The sequence below is a fragment of the Plecotus auritus genome (genome assembly GCF_963455305.1).
Source record: "Plecotus auritus genome assembly, chromosome: 1".
In the NCBI taxonomy this organism is placed as follows: Eukaryota; Metazoa; Chordata; class Mammalia; order Chiroptera; family Vespertilionidae; genus Plecotus; species Plecotus auritus.
Window position 1 is genome coordinate 11,557,746 of NC_137770.1, and position 23,604 is coordinate 11,581,349.

Consider the following 23,604-nt stretch of genomic DNA (forward strand, 5'->3'; position numbering starts at 1 on the left):
TGAGCAGTTGGGAGCCAGCAGTCCTGGATTGTGAGAGGTATGTCCGACTGCCTGTTTAGGCCTGATCCCGGGATCGGGCCTAAACGGGCAGGTGGACATCCCTAAAGGGGTCCCGCATTGGAGAGGATGCAGGCTGGGCTGAGGAACACACCCCTGTGCATGAATTTCGTGCACCGGGCCTCTAGTACTAGTATAAACGGTGGTACATGTAAAGTGTAGCAAAAAACAGACACCTCAATAATTCAAGATGAAGTGTGATACCATAAGTTTATAAGCCTTTCTCTATTTCAGAGCATGTTGCACTGGGCAGCACCACTGGAGATATTATAAGCTATCTTCATGGTGACAAGACTTTAATATTCTACCTACCTATCTATCTAATAATCTATCTATCTATCTAAATCCTCACCCCAGGATGTTTTTACTAATTTTAGAGAAGGGGAAGGATAGAGAGGGGAAGAAAGATAGGGAGGAGGAGGGATGGAAAGAGGGAGAGAAACATCGATGTATGAGATAAACATGGGATGACGCTCTAACCAACTGCGCCACACTGGCCAGGGCTCAATGTACTCGTTAAATAAGTAGTACTGCCCTATCCAGTTTGGCTCAGTGAATAGAGCGTCGGCCTGCAGTCTGAAGGGGGCCGGGTTCTATTCCGGTCAGGGGCACATGCTCAGGTTGTGGGCTCGATCCCCAGTAGGGGGCGTACAAGAGGCAGCTGATCAATGATTCTCTTTCATCATTGATGTTTCTATCTCTCTCCCCCTCTCCATTATTCTCTGAAATAAGTAAAAATATCTCTATATATAAAAAACTAATATGCTAAGTGTCTGACCATCTGACTGGTCACTATCACACGCACTGACCACCAGGGGGCAGACGCTCAACGCAGGACCTGCCGTAACATGCACTGGCCATTTACAGAGAAAAGGCACTGCGGACCTGGAGCCCACAAAGCAACGCTTGGCTTCTCCCAAGTGGGACAAAGGCACTGCAACCATCCCGGAGTAACACCCCACCAAATAGCAGCTGACACTGCCGAGACCCTATGGCACAAAATGCAGCCCATAGCCCAGCCCAGCCAGGAAACAGTCGGGTAATGACGTCATGTAGCAATGCCCAGCTTCCTCTCCCTAGTGACAACTAGCCTCCTTGTAGGTTCTTCAGCCCAGGAATATGACTTGCTTTTAGCCAGGTGCAAACATTTCACACTTTAACCAAATGTCTGTGAAGTGGTTTCCCTCGCCTCATCTCATTTGATCCTCAGAGAAGTCCTAGAGTAGGTAGATAGGAGACTTAGTGGAATTCTCTTTTCATTAGCCAGAAAATGGGGATTTAGAAAGCTCAGAAAACTTGACCCGACTAAAAAGGAAGAAAAAAATGTTGGACTTTGAAAATGACTTCAGGTTTTCTCACTGTGCAGAATATAGTCAAACACTGCTGCAGTTAAATATTCTATCCTTTGTTCTCCCTGCATGATCTACAATAATAATCTACTTTGTGTTGATATTTACTGTGTTGCTGACAATTACCTGAAAGAGAAGTTGGGTGCTTCACTGGGCTGGAGAAAGTTTAGCTAAATCAGAAAGCAGGTCTAATTAAGCAAGGTTATCTTCTACTAGAGGCCTGATGCACGAAATTCATGCAAGAGTAGGCCTTCCTTCCCCCAGCTGCCGGCACAGGCTTTCCTCTGGCACCCAGAACCTGGGCTTCCCTCGCAGCCCCGGCTTCATCCGGAAGGACATCCAGTCTAATTAGCATATTACACTTTCATTATTAATTATAGATATATATAAAGCTCTCGCTGGCGCCACTCACACACGTGTTTCCATCTGTTATTGTTGATCGTGAATTTGGTTGACGCTTCTATTTTAGAGAAAGGGCAAATAGCGATATTAAAATTTTTCTTCTGGTGCTCCCTGCTCCTCCTGTTTGTCAGAGAGCCTCTCCTCCTGCACAGTGCCAGCAGCCACAACCCTGAGATACAATGGTGAAGGTTGGAGTGAAAGGATTTGGCCTCATTTGGCGCATGGTCACCAGGGCTGCTTTTAACTCTGGCAAAGTGAATATTGTCGCCATCAATGACCCCTTCATTGACCTCAACTACATGGTCTACATGTTCCAGTATGATTCTACTTGTGGCAAGTTCATAGGCACGGTCAAGGGTGAGAACGGGAATCTTGTCATCAATGGAAAGTCCATCTCCATCTTCCAGGAGTGAGATCCTGTCAACATCAAATGGGGTGATGCTGGTACTGAGTACGTTGTGGAATCCACTGGTGTCTTCACTACCATGGAGAAGGCTGGGGCTCACTTGAAGGGTGGAGCTAAGAGGGTCATCATCTCTGCCCCTTCTGCGGATGCCCCCATGTTTGTAATGGGTGTGAACCATGACAAGTATGACAACTCACTCAAGATTGTCAGCAATGCCTCGTGCGCCACCAACTGCTTGGCCCCCCTGGCCAACGTCATCCATGACAACTCTGGCACTGTAAAGGGACTCATGACCACAGTCCATGCTATCACCGCCACCCAGAAGACTATGGATGGAACCTCTGGGAAGCTGTGGCATGATGGCCGAGGGGCTGCCAGATCATCCCTGCTTCTACTGGTGCTGCCAAGGCTATGGCAAAGTCATCCCTGAGCTGAATGGGAAGCTTACTGGCATGGCCTCCCGTGTCCCCACCCCCAATGTGTCAGTTGTGGATCTGACCTGCTGCCTGGAGAAAGCTGCCAAATACGATGATATCTAGAAGGTATTGAAGCAGGCATTAGAGGGCCCCCTCAAGGGCATACTGGGCTATACTGAGGACCAGGTTATCTCCTGTGACTTTAACAGTGACACCCACTCCTCCACCTTTGATGCTGGGGCTGGCATTGCCCTCAATAACCACTTTGTCAAGCTTGTTTCCTGGTATTATAATGAATTTGGCTACAGCAACAGGGTGGTGGACCTTATGGTCCACATGGCCTCCAAGGAGTAAGAGTCCCCTGCAGCCTCAGCAAGAGGAAGAGAGGCCTTCAGCTGCTGTGGAGTCCTTACCCCAGATCGATCCCCTGACACACTGAGAATCTCCTGACCACTGTTTCCATCCCAGATGCCCTGAAGAAGGGGAGGGGCATAGTCATGCACCATCAATAAAGTTCATAGTACCCAGCCAAAAATATATATATATTTCTTCTAATTAATTTCCTTTCAATGTGCATGAATTCGTGCACTGGGCCTCTAGTATTAAAATAAATTAAATAAATAAATAGTACTATGTTGTTCAGTTTTGTATTCATATCCATACTGACCTGAGTACTATACAGTGTTTCATCTTTTATCTGATTATATTAATGTCTGTCATGTTCAAATTAAATCCAATTTCTCAGACCTTGACTATAATAAACACACAATTTAGGCTAGGGAAAAAACAAAGCAAAACAAAAGAAAACAGAACAATTCTTCCTCTATTTCATCATTTCCCTACATTATGGCATCCTTAGAATTTCTGTATCACAGAGAAAAGTTTTTGCTTATTGTTGAGAAAAGGTTTCTAATTATATAATCTATTTCATATCAGTGGGCCATTAAAGAGTTGATGAGATGATTATTTTTTAAATATATCTTTATTGATTTCAGAGAGGAAGGGAGAGGGAAAGAGAGATAGAAACATCAATGATGAGAGAGAATCATTGATTGGCTGCCTCTTGCACGCCCCCTATTAGGGATCAAGCCTGCAACCTAGGCATGTGCCCTTGACCAGAATCGAACCCAGGACCCTTTAGTCAACAGGCTGATGCTCTTATCCACTGAGCCAAACCAGGTATGGTGAGATGATTTTATTTTAAATTTGATTTAAAATCAAGTTTAATGGTAGAGTTATATACCATTTAGGCCACATCTAAACTTACTTTTATAAATAATACTTCATATTTATCTCTTAGATTTAGGTTCAGTGTTTTCATTTTATTGCAACTTCTAGGGTTAAACATGATTACATTCCCCCTTTTTTAAAAAAAGAAAAATTACTTGGGTTTCAAAGGTATTAAAGAGCAAAGCACTCTATTAGGTGCTTAGGATGATTTAAACACAACCAAAAATTTTATCTGGTCTTTAGGGAGTATATAATATATTAGTTGAGAGGAAATGAGACAGGTATATAGGTAATTCCAAAACAAGTTAGAAAAGGTAAAAATCTAAAATAAAGTGTTTCAAAAGTTTGCAGGAAGGAGAAAATACTTTAATTTGGAATGCCTAAGACAACACCAGGGAAGTTGTATGTGAGTTTGGTTTTAAAGGTTAGGGTAGAATTTGGGCATTTAGTGATCAAAGATAAAGATACTCCAACACAAAAGAAAAGTGTGAGCAGAGGGTCAGAGGTGGAGTGTTTGGAGTCTGTATGAAAAATAATTTCAGATCTAAAGTAAAACATGCAATTACATATTATACTTTACAACTCTAGTCATAATTTTAAGTAAAAAAAAAAATTAAGTGCTAAATTACATTACTCGAGATGTATAACTTAAGAGTCATTTGAACTACCATTCCTGAACCTCAGATTAATTCTTCATCTATGTTCCATGTTTAACTAACTGAAACTTACATATATTACTCTGATCTGTTGCTAATCGTCTCTAATTTAGCTCCATTACTCTCTAAGGAGTATATATATATAGTCAGAATAATTTGCTGAAGAGGAAACAATTACAGACAGAAGTAAAATGAATTGCCAGCTATACAAACTCAGACACAAGGAAGTGTGTCAACATGGGGACAATGGAGAGGATGGGAAGATGGAATGGATTAGTGAGTGAGGACAGTTAGTCTTTGCTATTTGTTTCAAGGCACACACTTGGAACCTGACCAAGTTGCTAGGGAAAAAATTAGGTCATTGCTTTGTTTTTCTCTGTTAGATTTTTAATTCAACAGAATGCAATCACATGCATTATGACTAAAAATATGGGCAAGGCATTAGAGCCCATTTTGGAAATAAAGTTATAAATTTCTTATTCTAAAGATTGAAAAATACTTTTGATCAAGATGAAAAAATAAAACCTGCAGTTGAAAGTATACTACTCTACTGTAAAATGGCCTGCACGGGAACATAGTAGTGCCAATTCTGGGCTACTTTATTTTGAGGTCAACAGTATGTATGACAAGAAAACAAATTCTTACGGCAGGCTCGTGGGTTGTTCAGGTTCATGAGAAAACCTGTAATTCTTCTAAAGAATAGATTTTTACTTAAAAAATTATAAATCCATAGTATAGTCTCACATTTTCAGGGCTATTTACTTACTTTCAGCTCCAGATTCAAAAAGTCTAGGTTATGTGCTTAATCCAGAGAAGGCTGAGAAAGCAAGTATGTGATCTTTTAGGTTTTTATATTGGGAGTTGAGCTCTGCCTTCTATCAAGACCTATATACAGTGAGAAATTAAAACTAGGAAGAAGGTCCTTAGGCTGGGCAGCCAAAAAAGTCATATAACCAATTCAGGAACACTGGCCTATTTAGGAAAGAATGGCCTACTCAGTAAACAGCGCTCTGTTCTCCGGCTAAGTGCTCTGAAGCAAAGTCTGCGTGGTGACCTACTCAGGCTGCTGCCCTGTTTATAAATCTCCTAGCTGGACTTGCATTTCCCTTCTGGAAGTGCTTAGCCCCACCCCAAGTGGTTTAGCACAAGTCAGGCTTCTGGATGAGATTCCTGAGTTGATGCTTCAATCACTAGCCTGCTGTTTTGTTACTACAACTAGGCCACAGTGGCCTCCCACCCTCATCCCTAGAAACTGGTTCTCATACTGTTCCTCTCTCTCACTTTGCCTCAATTCCTGGGCTCGGAGTCAGAAGAGCTGGTATGAGTCACAAATTCATTACTTACACACTAGGGAAAAGGCTAGTTATTAATCTCTGAGCCCTACATACTCATAGGTTGTCAGGAAGACCAAACGAGAGAAAGTAAAAGCCCTTTGTAAACTAAAATTATAAGCATGATCTCATAAGTTAACATTCCTGATAGGTATGATAAATTCCCTAGTTCTTGAGGACTCAGGCATATTGTGACATATTTATGCATTACATTTCTGTTATATATTTTGAAACTTTGCTATTTTTTCATATCACTTCACATTTTTATTTTTTAAACAATTTCTTCCTCAGTACTTCAACTGTGTTTTTATTTTTCTCTTTCATGGGTGCCATGTTTTTTGGAAGCTTGTTTAGACCAAGTTAATGGCCTTTTTAGGCTTCCTCCACGTGAATAGTTCACTTTGTGAATAATAAAAATTATTTCACGGGGGGGGGGGGGGCAATCCGGATTTTAGAGATGCTTAGGTGGGGCGTGGCCAAAGAAAGGTTGGGAACCACTGCACTAAACCTACTGCACAGCATAGCTAGTAACTAAGATTTCCCTTTCTTTTTTCCTGTGTTGGACCCCATTTTTGGGATCCATACCTCTTTGTTCTTGGTTTATTTCATCGCTTAGTGCAGTGGTTCTCAACCTTTCTAATGCCGTGACCCTTTAATTAAGTTCCTCATGTTGTAGTGACCCCCCAACCATAAAATTATTTTCGTTGCTACTTCATAACTGTAATTTTGCTACTGTTATGAATCGTAATGTAAATATCTGTGTTTTCCGATGGTCTTAGGCGACCCTGCTAGCAGTTCTCAACCTGTGGGTCGCGACCCACAGGTTGAGAACTGCTGCTGAAGAGCCCAACCATCAGAAAACACAGATATTTACATTACGATTCATTAACAGTAGCAAAATTACAGTTATGAAGTAGCAACGAAAATAATTTTATGGTTGGGGGTCACTACAACATGAGGAACTGTATTAAAGGGTCGCGGCATTAGAAAGGTTGAGAACCACTGGCTTAATGGAACATATCCTTATTTCTAAGAGCACCTACTTTTTATAGCATCCTATTTATGTCTCAAGTCAATAAAATGTTCTTTTATATAAAGGCATTTTTATTCTATTGAAGACTTTTCCTGCTTCTTTCACTGCTGTTCCTTAGTTCTAGTATTTTGTTCTTTTTGTTCTAATCTGTCTCAACTGAGAAGGTTTTCTCAAATGTCCAGTGAGGCTTAGATGGGTTTTTGTATTTAAGAATGAGGCAGTAAACCATTGTTTGGAAGCTCTGTTGCACAAGCAGGCTTGCTGACTATAGTAGTCCCCCCTTATCCATCAGGTTTGCCTCCAATAGATGTCTGAAACCACAGACAGTACCAACACTATGTATACTATGTTTTTTTTGCACATACATCCCTGTGATAAAATTTAACTTATAAATTAGGCACAGTAAAAGATTAACAACAATAACATAATATAGAACAATTATAACAATATACTGTAATAAAAGTTATGTGAGCATGGTCTCTCTCAAAATAGTTATTATACTATACTCACCCTTTTAGTGATGTAAAATGATACAATGCCTATGTGATGAGATGAAGTGAGGTGAATAACATAGGCATTGTGATGTAGCACTGGGCTCCTATAAGGGTTACTTGAATATAAGCACTGTGCACTGAGACAGTCAATTGATAACTCAGGTGGCTACTGACTAATGGGTGAAGAGCATATACAGTGTGGAGATGCTGGAAAAAGGAATGACTCATGTCCTGGAAAGGATAGAGCAGGATGGCACAAGATTTCATTATACTACTCAGACTGGCACCGAAACAGCAGATAAGGGAGGATTACTGTATTTGTCTTTGTAAAACAACAGAAGGCTAACTGGCTTTTTCATTGTATAATTCTTAAACATAACTATAGTGGAGCTCCAAAACACCACTACCTGTTGGCTGTTACATTTCTAGAGCTCTAATATAACGTCTTATATCCACCTGGCTTGAACTATACAGGGGAAGGCAAGGGGGTGATTTCACCATTTCGTTTGTAGGCATTCACATAATTCCAGATTTCAGCCTTGTACCTTACCACCCCCCGCCACCCCTTTGTAGCTATTTCCAGATTTGGAATATTTCTAGTTCGATTTCTTTAGAAAACAAATCTCAGGTCTCTTATGTTTAGTTGGGGGTTTGGAGGTGGAGAATTGAAGGGGTGGGTCAGAATTTGCCCACCTGGGCAAGTGATATTGGTTAAGAACAAACAAATGAACCACTAAAACAAAATGAAAGTACTGATATCTATATACATAAAAGCATAAGCGACATTCAACCGTTCGCTATGACGCGCAATGACCACCGGGGGCAGATGCTCAATGCACAGGCATGGAAACATGGAACAGACTGATGAATCTCAGAGGGAAGGGGGGAGGGGGGAAGAGATTAATCAAATATCTTACATGCCTATTAGAGACCCGGTGCATGGATTCGTGTACCAGTGGGGTCCCCCAACCTGGCCTGCGGGGATCGGGCAGAAACTAGCAGTCCAATATCCCCTGAGGGGTCCCAGATTGTGAGAGGGCGCAGGCCAGGCCGAGGGACCCCACTGGTGCACGAATCCATGCACTGGGCTTCTAGTATAAACCTCCTATATACTAAAGGGCTAATATGCAAATTGACCGAATGGTGGAACGACCGGTCATTATGATGTGCACTGACCACCAGGGGGCAGATGCTCCTGCCTCCACGGCATCACTAAGGATGTCCGACTGACAGCTTAGGCCCTCAGGGAGTGGGCCTAAGCCAGCAGTCGGTCATCCCCCGATGGCTCCCAGGCTGCGAGAAGGCACAGGCCGGGCTGAGGGATCCCCCTCCCCCAAATACATGAATTTTGTGCACCAGGCCTCTAAAACATATATATATATGAACTTAATAAAAGGTGGTACAAATTAGGGAGGGGAAATAGGTTGTTTAATAGAGGGGTGCTCAGAAACCACATCATTATATAGAGTAAAACAAAACCCCATCCCTTTCTAACACTATACATAAAGGTGACTTAAGGCTATAGAGTTATAGACCTCTCTTCTTTGTTAAGTCAGTAATCAGTTCTTTATCTGCTTTCCAGCTTCCCAAAATTTCAATACCCCTTTTTCCACTATTGTTTTCTTCTCAGGTATCTTCATCCTTAAGGGTTTATACTTCTTTTATTCATGTACTATAATATTAGGGCTTTGGAGGAAAAAGAAATAAATGTATATACCATCTGTTATGTAGGAAATCAAATGAAGTTAAACCTAGTCTGAAAATGCCAGCCCCATTATCTGTTAAATTACCTCCCTAATAGTGAGTCTGAATAAAATGCATTTTTGGTGTAGGCCAAGAATACTCCTTTTTATCCACTTGCCAAACCACTCTGCTGTTTGCCTATAATGCCTTTTTATGATGCTCTTGAAACTATTAAATCACCTCTCTACCTTGAAGGGCAAATCTAGACTTCAAGTCCCAGCCTCCCTTGACAAAATTTGTCTTCCTTTTAAAACTGGGCTTTAACTTTCATTAATTCATTCAAACCACTTACTAAGTGCCTACTATGTGACAATTATTGGGAATTCTGACAATTATTGGGAATTCAAAGATGAGAATATGGTGATACCCTCAAGTTGCCCAACAGGCTAGTCTTATAGCCTTTCTTAACTGGGAGACTGTCTGAATCACAAAAAATGATTTTGGTAACTATTTTCTTAATTCTCTCTAAAAGGGTACATAAATAGTATCATGCTGGATGCATGGGAGAGAAGCTAATTAATAACACACAACAGATGCCTCAGAGTATTATACAAGTTAAAACATGGTACTGAAATCCAGTTTGTCAAGTTCAAGCACCTGAGCTTTTAAGTTTTATGGTATAAAATCCCTTTTCAAGTGACCAAATATTCTCCTTCCCATGGGAATGAGGTAAAAATTATGTTGTAAGTATGGTCTGTTATAAACCTTAACATGAACAGTACCATGGGTATGGAGAATAGATAAGGACTACACTGAGCGCAAAAAAACAAAAGCTAAGTAACCAAAACTCTGTATTTTGAATAATGAAACAGGGAGTCATATACAGCCAAATTTAAGGGATTTTAAGTAACCAAGATTAAGTAAATAAAAGGAATGTTTTATATCATAAATATACAAAAATAATAGTTTCTAGCTAAATATTTAAGAAATTAATCTCATGCCTGGCCGGTATGGCTAAATGGTTGGAGTGTCATCCTTGGACCAAAGGATCTCGGGTTTGATCCCCAGTCAAGGGCACATACCTGTGTTGCAGGTTTGATCCCTGGCCCTGGTGGGGTACATGCAGGAGACAACCAGTTGATATGTCTTTCTCACATCGATGTTTCTCTCTCTCTCACCCCCCTCCCTTTCACTCTCTCTAAAAAAATCAATGGAAAAAATATCCTCAGGTGAGGATTAAAAACAAAAATTATCTCAATATAAAAGAACTCTAGATCAAGTATTACCTAAGATGTAAGAGTTAGCTCATAATTTTACCTTTCATTTAAAAATTAAGATAACAAATATCTGTATTAAGGAATGCCTTCCTATTTTTTAAAACAGTAAAGTATATACAATAAGTTCTTATTTTTTAAACATGTCAAATATAAAACCAATTCGAGAAGGGAGAGATTATTATACCTTTTTGGTAATGTTGCAACCTTCAAAATTTTCTGACAAATTTGTTTTAATAGAATAAAAGGTCAAGCTGCTAGGTTATTTATTTACTAGAGGCCCAGTGCATGAATTCGTGCATGGGTGGGGTCCCTCAGCCTGGCCAACAATCAGGGCCGATCGAGGCCGGCCACGGGGAGGGACCATGGGAGGTTGGCTGGTGGCAGGAGGTTGGCTGTGGAAGCACACTGACCACCAAGGGACAGCTCCTGCGTTGAGCATCTGCCCCCTGGTGGTCACTGCCCATCATAGCGACCGGTTGACTGGTTGTAACAGTTGCTTAGGCTTTTATATATACAGATTTATTTTAATCCTCACCAAAAAAGTGAGGATATTTTTCTATTGATTTTTAGAAAGAATGCAAAGGAGGGAGGAAGGGAAGGAGAGGGAGCAAGGAGGGCTGAGGGAGGTAGAGAGAGAGACAGAGAGAGAGAAAGGAGAGAAACTTTGATATGAGAGAGATACATTGATTGGCAGCCTCCCATACTCACCCCCAACTGGGGGCAGTGATCGAACCTGCAACCCAGGAACATGCCCTTGACTGGAAATTGAACCTGTGACCCTCCAGTGTGCAGACTGACACTCCAATCACTGAACCATGCCAGCCAGGGCTAGGTTATTTTTGATAACGTATTTTCCTATAGTCTGACATCTAAACAGTTTACTATATCTAAACAGTCTACTAATATTAGTATAATGATTAATAGAAAAATATTTTAATGACATTTTGACTGTGTAAACAAAATCAGTACTGGTACTAAAAAGATAATGGTAAAATACAAATTTAAGAAATTTTTTATGTAACAGAAATCTCAACTTTTTCACTTGTATTTATCAATGTTTTCTTCCATATAATTCCTCTCATTTTATTCCTAACATTGTTATCTTTTTTTCTCCTGACATTGTTATTTAACAGGGGCTTTCATTTTACTTTTTATTTTTCAAAGTCCTATTAATTTGTTGATTTAGCCATACAATACACATTATTTTCAAGTTAGGAAAATGGGCTTAGCTTTCCTTTCTAAATTTGTCTTTTACTCAAACCGTTAACATTCTCTTCTAATTGGCAACTTCTAATGCTCTTTTAGCAAATACTCATTAGCTAAACTTCTCGAGTAATTTCATGTCTTGTAACTTTTCTTTTAATATATGGCCACAGAAAACTAAGAATGCACTCTGTTAAGACAGCAATTACCCTTTGCTCTACTGTGGAGGGTCCCTTTTCAACTTTGAAATGTTAAGATTCTAATATAACTTCCATGTTAATTTGGCTATAACAACAACAAGTGCTGCCCTAACTTAAAAATTTTAGTTTGAATTAAATGCAGAAGGTACATGAGTCTAACACTTACCGTGCCTAACACCCCTTACACGCCCCAGGTTATTGCTTGATGTGCAAGTTGAGCTCGAAAAAATACAGAGTATCTTAAAATTTAAGTCAGATTCAAATAAATTTGTTTCCAAATGTAACTATCTTCATTGTTACTATGAACTTTCGTTCTTATTCTAAACACATCAGCATCAATAAAGCATTGAGTGAATCTAAGTTATCCAGGAAGTCCAAGATCAAGTATAACCTTGAAATCTGGGAAACAGGGCTAGTTCAAAGCTTGAGTGCAGACAGGGTGTAGGTGGGTGGTAACTGGGTAATTACATATTCCCTTACCTATAGTCTAACATTAGGAAAGAAAGAGCCTTCAGTCTCATCTATTGCTCTTAGTCACTAGTTTTTAATGCTTGGTTTTAATGCTAAATGAAGTGCCACATTAATACTAACCATAAATTCTGTCTCAGATGTCATAACTACACATTCAAAATAAACTGACCCTTTCACATCCCAAACACTGAAATCATGGAATGTACTGCTTGTGTTTTCATGGAGTGTACTAGTTGTGTTTTCAATCTGGAAGACAAATGTGTAATTTTAAAAAGAAAAATTGGAAATTAGAATTTCATACCTTGTGCAAGCATGTTGAATTCCAAGAACAGTGCTATGTGGTAAAGTTCCATGGCTTCTTCTGCCCTGGTCATGTTTGGTTTCCCTGCGACGAGAGCCTGAACCTCACTGAGACTCCCCACAGAGGGGCTACAGTGCAAAACGGAGAGATCCACCACATCGGTATACATACAGTGTAATATAACTTTTGCATATTTTTTTGGTATAATGGACTCATCTAATATAATTCTTGTGGGAGTCCTCAAAGTTCGGTCTGTGATTTCTTCACCAGTCCGTATCCTCCTTTGTAATAAATTTCGAAAAAATGGGGACCGTGCCGAAATAACAGCTTTGTGAGCTTTGTGCTCTTCATCTAAACAGTTCTGATTTCCACCAAAAGCTTCAACCAGTTCAGAGTCTGAAGAAAAACTAAGGACGACATCGTAATAACACATGTAATCAAAAAGTCCACGCATATCTACATCAAGGGAATTTGGTGTTCCAAATTCTTCACTGAGCTGAACGAGGATATCAACATTTTGAAACCTTGAGTCCTCCATTCCAAACTCTCCAGTATAAAGGTAGTGTAACAAAGCAGAAAACATAGGCATATCTATACCAGCTGTATTGATGTCCATTATGATCTCTGCCCCATACTCAGGTGAGGAAGAAAGCAGTGTTTTAAAAAATGGACACCTTGCTGCCAAAATGGCACGATGAACAGGAAAACAAGTTTCTTGAAATATTAAGTCTACATCAGTACAATACTTATACTCATAAAGATCGGCCATATCCTTCTGCAATGTCCGGGCTTCTGGTCTAGCCAAACTGGCTTGTAGAGAAAGTTCCTTTAAGGCTGAAGTTCCCTCGTATTCCTCCACTAATGCATTGACATCTCTAACATCCCAACCAGAGAGGAGTTCTCGCATCTGCTTGGCGTGATCAGCAGACCTATTCGATTTTCGACGCTTAATAAACTTCTTTTTGAGGGTGGCAAGGCCAGAGGTTCTCTTTTTTTTGTCTTGTGGTTTCTCATGGCCATGGTCAAGGCTATATAATTTTGATTCACAACCATAGCCTTGCTGAGAATAGGATGATGTCCCTAAGAAGGAAATTAAACAAATAAAAACGTGTTTCTTTTTTCTTAAACATTCATTTTCAACATTCACTTTAACACATATTTCATGCTAAAAATTTTTAGACATTCCTAAACCATGAAAAACACACACCCTGATTTTGTTTTTATAAAGATAAAAAGTTCAAATAACTTGTTTTCACATTAAATAAGGAATAGAACAAAAGAGCAGATATACATTTGTTGGGGGAAAATCCTGGATGCTGAAAAATTTTAACTTTTTCACAGCTCAATTATGTTTTCATTGAAAAAGACCACTGAAAACACAATTCTGTTTATATTCACAAAATGAAATGAATTAGAAAAATGAAAACAGTTACCTATAAAAGTCTGTTGGGCTTGAGAATTTCCCCCTACCCTCGGGGAACATGAATGAGGATAGTTAGATGCATTAGCACCCATTTTCTTCAGTCACTCAGGCATTCCATCTGCTGGCTCTTCAGAGTATAATCCCAGAGGCCTTTATGAACTTTCAACCCTGGATCAGGCAGCCTCTTTTCATCCATTTCTTGATATGAAACAAAAATAATTTTATTCATATTTTCAAATGTATCTCAAATTGAATAGTAAAAAAAAAAGCAAGCAATTGAAAACTGCTTTTATTTACAAATAATGTCATGCTGTCAACTTCACATGTAAAAATTTCAGAAGATGTAAACAGTTAACCTTGAATTATGAATCAGTGTTAGCTGCAATTTGAGCCATAAAATCTACCAATTATATACTTTCTATGATAGTAAAAAGCAACATATCAGACTAATGTAAATATATAGTTATAGAAAGAGCAATTCAAATCACAGAGGGAAAAGACAGGTAAAAGTATTCAGACTAGAAAAAAAATTTTTTTATCTTTAGAAACAGTCACCAGTTATTATAATCTAACACCCAATCAATTTACAAATACTTAGAAGGTTGATACCAGTTCGCACTCTCACCTTACCACATTACACACACATACACACACACACACACACACACACACACACACACTAATTAGTTTTATCTGAGAATTTTGTAAGATTTGTAGCAACACAAAACACTTTCACATTGGTCCATTTGCTATTTATATCTCATCACAAAGGCCTTCAAAAAAGCACTTAATTTTATGACTTAAAGAATCAAAAGCAACCATATAAAGGTTGTAAGACATCATAAGTCCCACCGGAGATACAGAGTAGCCAGCAAGTATTAGGAAGTCACAGGCCGAGATAAGAATGCTTTGGCTATTTGCCACCATATTGAGCACCACAGGGACAGCTGGGGTCTCATCATGGAGGGGTGGCTTGAAATGAAAGTGTCTCTGAGACTCAGGGACAGAATCTCTTCCTGATAGCTCCCAGTCAACGGGAATCCCCTTCAGATGAATTGATCTGGGTGACAATCACATCTCCTACTGGAGCTCTAATACCAAAATAAACAAAGGCCTTGCCCTAGCCTAGCCAATTTGGCTCCGGTAAAGGGCACATGCCCCGGGTTGCAGGCTTGATCCCCAGTAGGGGGCATGCAAGAGGCAGCCGATCAATGATTCTCTCTCATCGTTGATATTTCTATCTTTCCCTCTCCCTTCCTCTCTGAAATCAATAAAAATATAAAAAACAAACAAACAAAAACCCCACAAAGGCCTTGGAAAAACTGGTGAGAGGGATTTTTCTGGATCAGATATAACCATTAAGATACTCTCTGTCCCTAGTTTCCAATCCTGGTAACACTGACTGTGCAGTTCTAGCACTAAAGCCGTATTTCTCAAAATTCTCAGGAACGAGTTCGTTTTATTTTTTAGGCAACCAAAACCCTATGTCAAATGGAGCACAGTATTATGTTATTTATTTCTTAATCTAATCTGCTGCCTTTACATGCTGGAAATAAGAGTTAGTCACAGTCTAATCTCCCCAGGGATGTTTTCATTCCAGGCAAGCTTTGTCTGTCTTCTACATGAAGCAGTATAAGAAATGCAATATTTGGATGATATGACAGAAAAGGAAAGGGGAAAAGGGCCTATGGGATTAGGAAAGGCCCACAGGATGCAATGGCCCTAGAAAGCTGGTAAATCCTTTTTCTAGATTCATCATTCTGGGAGCACCCCCTCCGTTAACAGCTGACATGGTGTTAGGATGATCTCAATCAGGATGATCTAACTCAGCGGTTGCCAACCAGTGGTCCTCGAGGTCCGAAAGGTTGGTGACCGCTGATATAACTGGCTTAAAATAAGTGATTGTAGCTGACCTAACTGAAGGAGGGTAGGGAAGATATCATAAATGCAACAGAGAGAATTAACAATCCTATGAGAATTTTCTAAAAAGCAAAAAGCAACCTCTCCCCTCAAAAAGAAACTCTAGACCAGCATTTCTAAAGAGTCTCTCCCAAATTTGAAAAATGCAGGATTAAATAGAGCTTAATAGGTTTCTTTACTTCAGGACAGTTTAGCATCATCTTTCAAGTGCTAAGGTCATTATAAATTTCCAAATGGAAGTATTCAGCATCACTGCCCCAAATTTCTGATTTTAAATTGTATCATGAGCCTGGCCAGTGTTGCTCAGTGGTTGGGCATCAACCCATGAGTCAGGAGGTCCCCAAATTGGTTCTGATCAGGGCACATGCCCAGATTGTGGGCTCAATCTCCAGTAGAGGGCATGCAGGAGGCAGCCGATCGATGTCTCTCATAGATGTTTCTATCTCTCTACCCTTCTCCCTTCTCTCTCTCTAACGTCAATATGAACATATTTAAAATAAATTGTATCATAAAAAAATTTCAAAAATACACAAAAGAGAATAGTATACTGAGCCCTCAAACCTCCAGATTCCAGAATTATCAAAATTGTTTCAGCTTATATATGTTTAAATTTGATATATAAAGCTTATAGCTAGCACTTAAATGTCTGTTATTAGCTTCTCAAAGAAATAAAAATCTAGATACAAGTATACTGTGATCACAATCATTATAACACCCATCAGTTATTGAGTACTCTGAGCCAGCCATTCTTAAGCAATTTATTTACATGAATTAACTCCTTTAATTTTCTCAATAATGTGAGGTATAGCTGTATTATCATCCCCACTTTACTTCTTTGAAGAAAGTCTTTTTTTTTTTTTAATTTATTGATTTGAGAGAGACAGAAACAGACATTGATTTATTGCTCCACTTATTTATGCATTCATTGATCGATTCTTGTATGTGCCCTGACCAGGGATCAAATCCACAACTGTGGCATACTGGAACAATGTTCTAACCAGCTAAGCTACCCAGTTAGGGCTTATCCCCACTTTACACAAGGAGAGACTAGGAAGTTAGGAAAATGAAGCATGAAAGGCTTAGTTACTTAACCAAGGTCACAAAGCTGGTAAATTGCAAAACCAGGCTTGGCATTCAGGCTCTGATGAACTAATATTATCTTTGCCATTTTTTCCCTCCTAAATGTTTTAAGAAAAAATTTCCAGAGCAGGCAAACATAGTTCCATTCCAAAAATGAGAAATGAGTACACACCTGACAGTGTGACTTTTGTTACTTAAAAAGGATCTTTCATGGTAAGGAAAAATAACTTAACTGAAAGGATAGCTCATGAAATCAAAGCAAAAGTGCCTTTCTGAATATTTACAGCTAGACTATGTGTTCCTTGATGGCAGGATGACACTTTTTTATACTTGATAGTCCATCCCTCCACCCACTCAATCATCCATCCAATTCTGAGCATTTACCATCTGCTAGACACTTACACAGGCCTTGGGACACAGCAGTGATTACATCCTGAATAGGATCTCTTTTTTTTTTTTTTTTTTTAATAAATCTTTATTCAGATTATTACAATTATTTCTCCTTTTTTCCCCCATAGTTCCCCTCCAGCCATTTCCCACCCCACCTTCTGCCCTTACCTACCCCCCACTGTCCTCATCCATAGGTGTATGATTTTTGTCCAGTCTCTTTATGAACCCCCCCATACCCCTTTCCCCCTGAGAATTATCAGTCCACTCCCTTTCTATGCCCCTGATTCTATTGTATTCACCAGATTATTCTGTTCCTCAGGTTTTTAATTCACTTGATTTTTAGGTTCACTTGTTGATAGATATGTATTTGTTGTTCATAATTTTTATCTTTCCTTTTTTCTTCTTCCTCTTCTTTTTTTTTTTTTTTTTTTTTTTTTTTTTTAAAGTTGTTTTTTTTTAATATATTTTATTGATATTTTACAGAGAGGAAGGGAGAGGGATAGAGAGCCAGAAACATCGATGAGAGAGAAACATCGATCAGCTGCCTCCTGCACACCCCCCACTGGGGATGTGCCCGCAACCAAGGTACATGCCCTTGACCGGAATCGAACCCGGGACCCTTCAGTCCGCAGGCCGACGCTCTATCCACTGAGCCAAACCGGTTTCGGCTCTTCTTCCTCTTCTTTAAGAATACCTTTCAGCATTTCATATAATACTGGTTTGGTGGTGATGAACTCCTTTAGCTTTTTCTTGTCTGTGAAACTCTTTATCTGCCCTTCAATTCTGAATGATAGCTTTGCTGGGTAGAGTAATCTTGGTTGTAGGTTCTTGCTATTCATCACATTGAAAATTTCTTGCCACTCCCGTCTGGCCTGCATAGTTTCCGTTGAAAAGTCAGCTGACAGTCGTATGGGTGCTCCCCTGTAGGTAACTAACTGTTTTTCTCTTGCTGCTTTTAATATTCTCTCTTTGTCTTTTGCTCTTGGCATTTTAATTATGATGTGTCTTGGTGTAGTCCTCTTTGGATTCCTTTTGTTTGGGGTTCTGTGGGCTTCCTGGACTTGTAAGTCTATTTCTTTCACCAGGTGGGGGAAGTTTTCGGTCATTATTTCTTCAAATAGGTTTTCAGTATTTTGCTCTCTCTCTTCTTCTGGCACCCCCATAATTCTGATGTTGGTACGCTTGAAGTTGTCCCAGAGTCTTCTTACATTATCTTCAACTTTTTGGATTTTTTTTTTTGCTTTTTGCTTTTTCGGTTGAGTGTTTTTTGCTTCTTTGTATTTCAATTCTTTGACTTGATTTTTGTGTTCCTCTTGTCTGTTTTTGGGTCTCTGTATAATATTTTTTATTTCAGTCAGTGTATGTTTAATTTCTAGTTGGTCCTTTTTCATCTCTTCGAGGGTCTCGTTATATTTATCGGCCTTTTCTAGGATATTCTTAAAAAGCCTTATAACCGTGGTTTTGAATTCTATATCCAGTCGTTTGTTTTCCTCCATTTCTTTCGTTTGTGATCTGATTCTTAGACGCCGCATTTTCACTGCTTCCCTGAGTTGGTAGATTTGTGTGCTAGGTTTCCAATTTGGCCCAGTGGGTCTGCCTCCCCAGTTAACCTGAGGTGGACACTCTTGGTGCACCCCTTTGTGGACTGTGTGTACAGCCTTGTTGTAATTAAGTCTTTATTGTTGTTGGTATCACTGGGAAGAATTGACCTCCAGGCCAGTTGGCTGTAAGGATCAGCTGTGTCTATGCTGGGAGAAGTCCGGTGCTGGAGACAGCCTTATAGGATTAGACTTGCCAAATTGCAATAGCCTCTGTGCTCAGCTTGGATGGGGTGGAGTCTCAGTCTTGGCTTCCCGTCAGCCTTGCCCTTGCTAGCACGTGTGTGCCTTCAGTCCTCTGCCTTCCCGGCTCCCGATTCTCCGCCCGAGAGTCCAGACTCCCCCCACAAGAGCGTGGGTCTCCGGGGGCTCGCCTGGAACTGGGGTTCACTGCAGTCAGAACTGGGGCTCACTTCAGTCAGAACTGGTGTTCAGTGCCGTCAGGAGCCTCTGACTCCCTTCTGCTAGGGAAAGCCTGTGGCAGCCTCCGCAGCCTTTGTGCACACTGGCGCGAGCGGACTTTCAGTCTTCCGCCTTCCCCGGCTCCCGAGTCTCCGCCCGAGAGTCCAGACTCCCCCCACAAGAGCGTGGGTCCCCGGGGGCTCGCCTGGAACTGGGGTTCACTGCAGTCAGAACTGGGGCTCACTTCAGTCAGAACTGGGGTTTTGTGCCGTCAGGAGCCTCTCACTCCCTTCCGCTAGGGAAAGCCTGTGGCAGCCTCCCGCAGCCTTTGTGCGCACTGGCGCGAGCGGACTTTCAGTCTTCCGCCTTCCCCGGCTCCCGAGTCTCCGCCCGAGAGTCCAGACTCCCCCCACAAGAGCGTGGGTCCCCGGGGGCTCGCCTGGAACTGGGGTTCACTGCAGTCAGAACTGGGGCTCACTTCAGTCAGAACTGGGGTTTTGTGCCGTCAGGAGCCTCTCACTCCCTTCCGCTAGGGAAAGCCTGTGGCAGCCTCCCGCAGCCTTTGTGCGCACTGGCGCGAGCGGACTTTCAGTCTTCCGCCTTCCCCGGCTCCCGAGTCTCCGCCCGAGAGTCCAGACTCCCCCCACAAGAGCGTGGGTCCCCAGGGGCTCGCCCGGAATAGGTGTTCAGTGCAGTCAGAACTGGGGTTCAATGCGGTCGGGGGCTCCCTTCCCCCTTCCGCCAGAGAAAGCCAGCCAGGCACTCCGCCGCCCTTCCTCTCTGCGCGCACAAAGACCCTTTGCCGTACCTCCAATTCTCTGTGAGCTTTTCTCCTTCCTTCTAGTTGTAGAATTTTCACTCAGTCAGCTTTCCTGCGGTTCTGGATGGTGTCCGTTCTGTCTTTTAGTTGTAGTTTTGAAATTGTTGTGCGAGGCAGCAGTTTAGGTGTTTACCTATGCCGCCATCTTGGTTTCTCCCAGAGGCTCCTTCCTGAATAGGATCTCTTATGAAATTAAGAAAAAGACTACTGTTCTGGCTTCCTAGTTTAGAGCCAGACCTTCAAGAATAGGAGTGCATCAAATAAAAAAGAAAAGGTCATTTAAGGTATTAGAAACAGTATGAATAAGAATAACTCCTGTCCTAGTCAGCACCCCACTCCCAGTTCTCATAACCCTATACCTTTATTACCTACTAATATTGCAGCATAATTACTTATGTTTCCCGAGGGTAGGTACTCAACCTATTTACCTTAGAATCCTCACCATCACCATAGAACACAAAGTAGATACACAATTATTTGAGTAAATAAATGTTAGCTATTATCATGAATGTTGATAAATAATGTGTCTAAGGCCTGAAGAGTTTTTATGTTGAATGTATGGGGAGGAGTTGGGTCAAAAAGCCTGAAATCTCATACTAAGGTGTTGGGCCTTTATTCAGAACACAATGGAGTGAACACACAATACAATACATAGATGATGTATTATAGAATTGTACACTTGAAACCTATATAATTTTATTAATGTCATACCAATAAATTCAATTAAAAAAGAACACATGGAGGAACTACTGGAGCAAAGCATAGAACAGTAGAGAAGCATCATTATATTTGTGTTTTAGAAAGATTACTAAATGTCCTCAAGGCAGAAGATATTTGATGCAAGACCTTTTCAAAGATTCTTACTATGGTCCAGAAAAGTGTTAATAAGCATCTGACTTTCCTGATCTTTAAAAAGAGGATAATATCACCTACTTTGCAAGGTTGTTTTAAGAGTTAAATTCGATATAATAAAGAGCTAATATGCTAATTAGATTGAACAGCAGAACAACCTTCCAGACAACCTTCCAGACGAAGCGGGGACTGCAAGGGGTGGCCAAGGCAGCTGGGGCTACGAGGGCCGGCCGGGGCTGTGAGGGCCGGCAGAGATTGCGAGGGCCGAGCCCCTTGCATGAATTTCGTGCATCCTGCTTCTAGTCCAGGGGTGGGCAAACTTTTTGACTCGAGGGCCACAATGGGTTCTTAAACTGGACCAGAGGGCCGGAACAAAAGCATGGATGGAGTGTTTGTGTGAACTAATATAAATTCAAAGTAAAGGAGCGGAGGGGAGAGCAAGAGAACCGGATAGAACCAGCCGGATCCGGCCCGCGGGCCGTAGTTTGCCCACGGCTGTTCTAGTCCTATCTAATAAAGAGGGAATATGCTAATTGACCCTCACACGGTTGCAATGATGATGGCGCCCACAGCCAATGAGGGAATATACTAATTGACTGCCCCACCCTCAAAGATGGCAGTGCCCACAGCCAATAAAGAGGGAATATGCTATTTGACTGCCATGCCCTCAAAGATGGTAGCGCCCACAACCACAAGATGGCGGCACCCAGTCCCCTCAGCCCTGCCGGGACGGCTGGCATGCGGCAAGGCCGGGCCTGCTCCATGCACCTGCCTCCGGAGTCCCCCAGTCTCCTCAGTCCCCCATCTACCCAGGGCCGGCCCAAGGCGCAGGCAAGCTTCGAATGGCGGCTGCCCGGCTGCCCAGGGCTGCCCGAGGCTCAGGTAACCAGGGCTGGCTGTGGCTTGTGCTGCCAGCAGTGGCAGCAGCAGAGGTGTGATGAATTGTCGCCTCCTGCCCCTGAGGGCTCCTGGACTGTGAGAGAGGGCAGGCCGGCTGAGGGACCCCCCTCTAGTGCATGAATTTTCATGCACCAGGCCTCTAGTAAGATAATAAAAATGAAGAGGACACTGGAAAGCAGAAGTAGTTCATCACAAGAGAAGAGTTTTCATGAGGAACCTGGTATTGTGCCAGGTCTTACCTGGCCTGGATGAAATACATATTAGAGATGTTCAGGTATTCTGAAAAATTCAGTTTCTAAACCAGGGGTGGGCAAACTTTTTGACTCGAGGGCCACAATGGGTTCTTAAACTGGACCGGAGGGCCGGAACAAAAGCATGGATGGAGTGTTTGTGTGAACTAATATAAATTCAAAGTAAAGGAGCGGAGGAGAGAGCAAGAGACCCTCCGCTCTTTCGGCTCCGCGGGCCGGATAGAACAGCCGAACGGGCCGGATCCGGCCCATGGGCCGTAGTTTGCCCACGGCTGTTCTAGACACTTAAAGCTGAGGACCAATTACTGGAAAGTGATAGGTAAAAGAACCTATGCAGTTACACTAGAGAGACCTGAATGGACCTCTTACTCTGCCACTTTTACCTAGAGCTCATACTCAAAATGCTTTGTCCAGACTTCAAACCTCAGAAGAAGATCCTTCTGAAGTAACAGGTGGAAAAATGGAAACAGAGGGCTGAAAAGGTCCCAAAGCCCGACTCTCAGCCCCAGGCCTTGCTTATCCCCCTGGCCTGAGCCTTTGGCAGTGCTAACCAAAACCTGATGAGGAAGGATGCCTGGGCCAGAGGACTGACAAACACAGCAGCCAAAATAGGAGCTGCTTGGCCCTACCATACCTAACACCAAAATGTTTGTTGTTTTCTCCTAGCATCTAGATCCACCCGACCCCAACTGAGGCAGCTCTAAAAGGGCCAATTTTTTTTTCTCCAACAGCTAGGAAAAAGGGCCTACAAAGCAGAAGGTAGAAATGACTATGAGGCTCTCCAAGAAAGATTGTAGAATCTGCCTAATTGGCTATCTTAAAGGTAATGGTGCCATTTGGTTTATGATAGAAAGACTACCTTTAAGCCAGGCACACAATATTTGAATGAATAAATGCAATCATTGTTCTAATTGGGACAACTGTTTCTACTGTTGGCTTGGGGGTGTATAGAAAAGTAACTCTGGGTGTTTTAGAGAAGGCAATGAGAAATCTGAGTCTAGGTTCGCATTTACAGAGGTTTTGCAGAGACAAACAGCTGAAAGAATTTTCAAAGAAACTGTATTTAAAAGAAAAAACATGAAATTTCTCATAAACTTCATTCAAAACCAAAAAATTTACATTTTATGACACAAACCTGTTTAGCCAATGTTAAAAAAATATATAAGGGCATATTTCTTGTTGAGTTTTTGAGGGTTCTACGGGCAGAGTTGGAGAGATAAGAAAACATGCTGAGTGAACCTGATAGTAAGGCTGAGACTATGGCTGCGCTTGGAGAAGAGAAAAATAAAAGAACAAAACAGAACCATGAATACAAACACTCAACGGTATCCTTATCTAAGGCATTCTTCATAAAGACATTCACTTATTTATGCAATGTAAGTCCGCATCACTTAAGACACCATTTTACACGTGTTGAGGATATCTATAAATATAAAACGCACAATATGCTAAGTGTCCA

At 41.4% G+C, this 23,604-nt stretch overlaps 1 protein-coding gene and 1 pseudogene across 2 annotated transcripts in view; one reads left to right on the forward strand and one right to left on the reverse strand.

The window, feature by feature from the left end:
- BTBD7 (BTB domain containing 7) overlaps positions 1 to 23,604 on the reverse strand; it is an 84,269-nt gene that overhangs the window by 39,986 nt on the left and 20,679 nt on the right. The window contains exons 2-3 of the mRNA XM_080657007.1: positions 13,943 to 14,130; positions 12,510 to 13,589 (exon numbers count right to left, since the gene is read on the reverse strand). Coding sequence (XP_080513133.1) covers positions 12,510 to 13,589; positions 13,943 to 14,024 — 1,162 coding nt within the window. The 5' untranslated portion in view covers positions 14,025 to 14,130. The remainder of the gene's footprint in view (positions 1 to 12,509; positions 13,590 to 13,942; positions 14,131 to 23,604) is intronic.
- On the forward strand, positions 1,935 to 2,984 carry LOC308253767 (glyceraldehyde-3-phosphate dehydrogenase-like; annotated as a pseudogene). The gene has a single exon. The product of its transcript is annotated as a glyceraldehyde-3-phosphate dehydrogenase-like (transcript).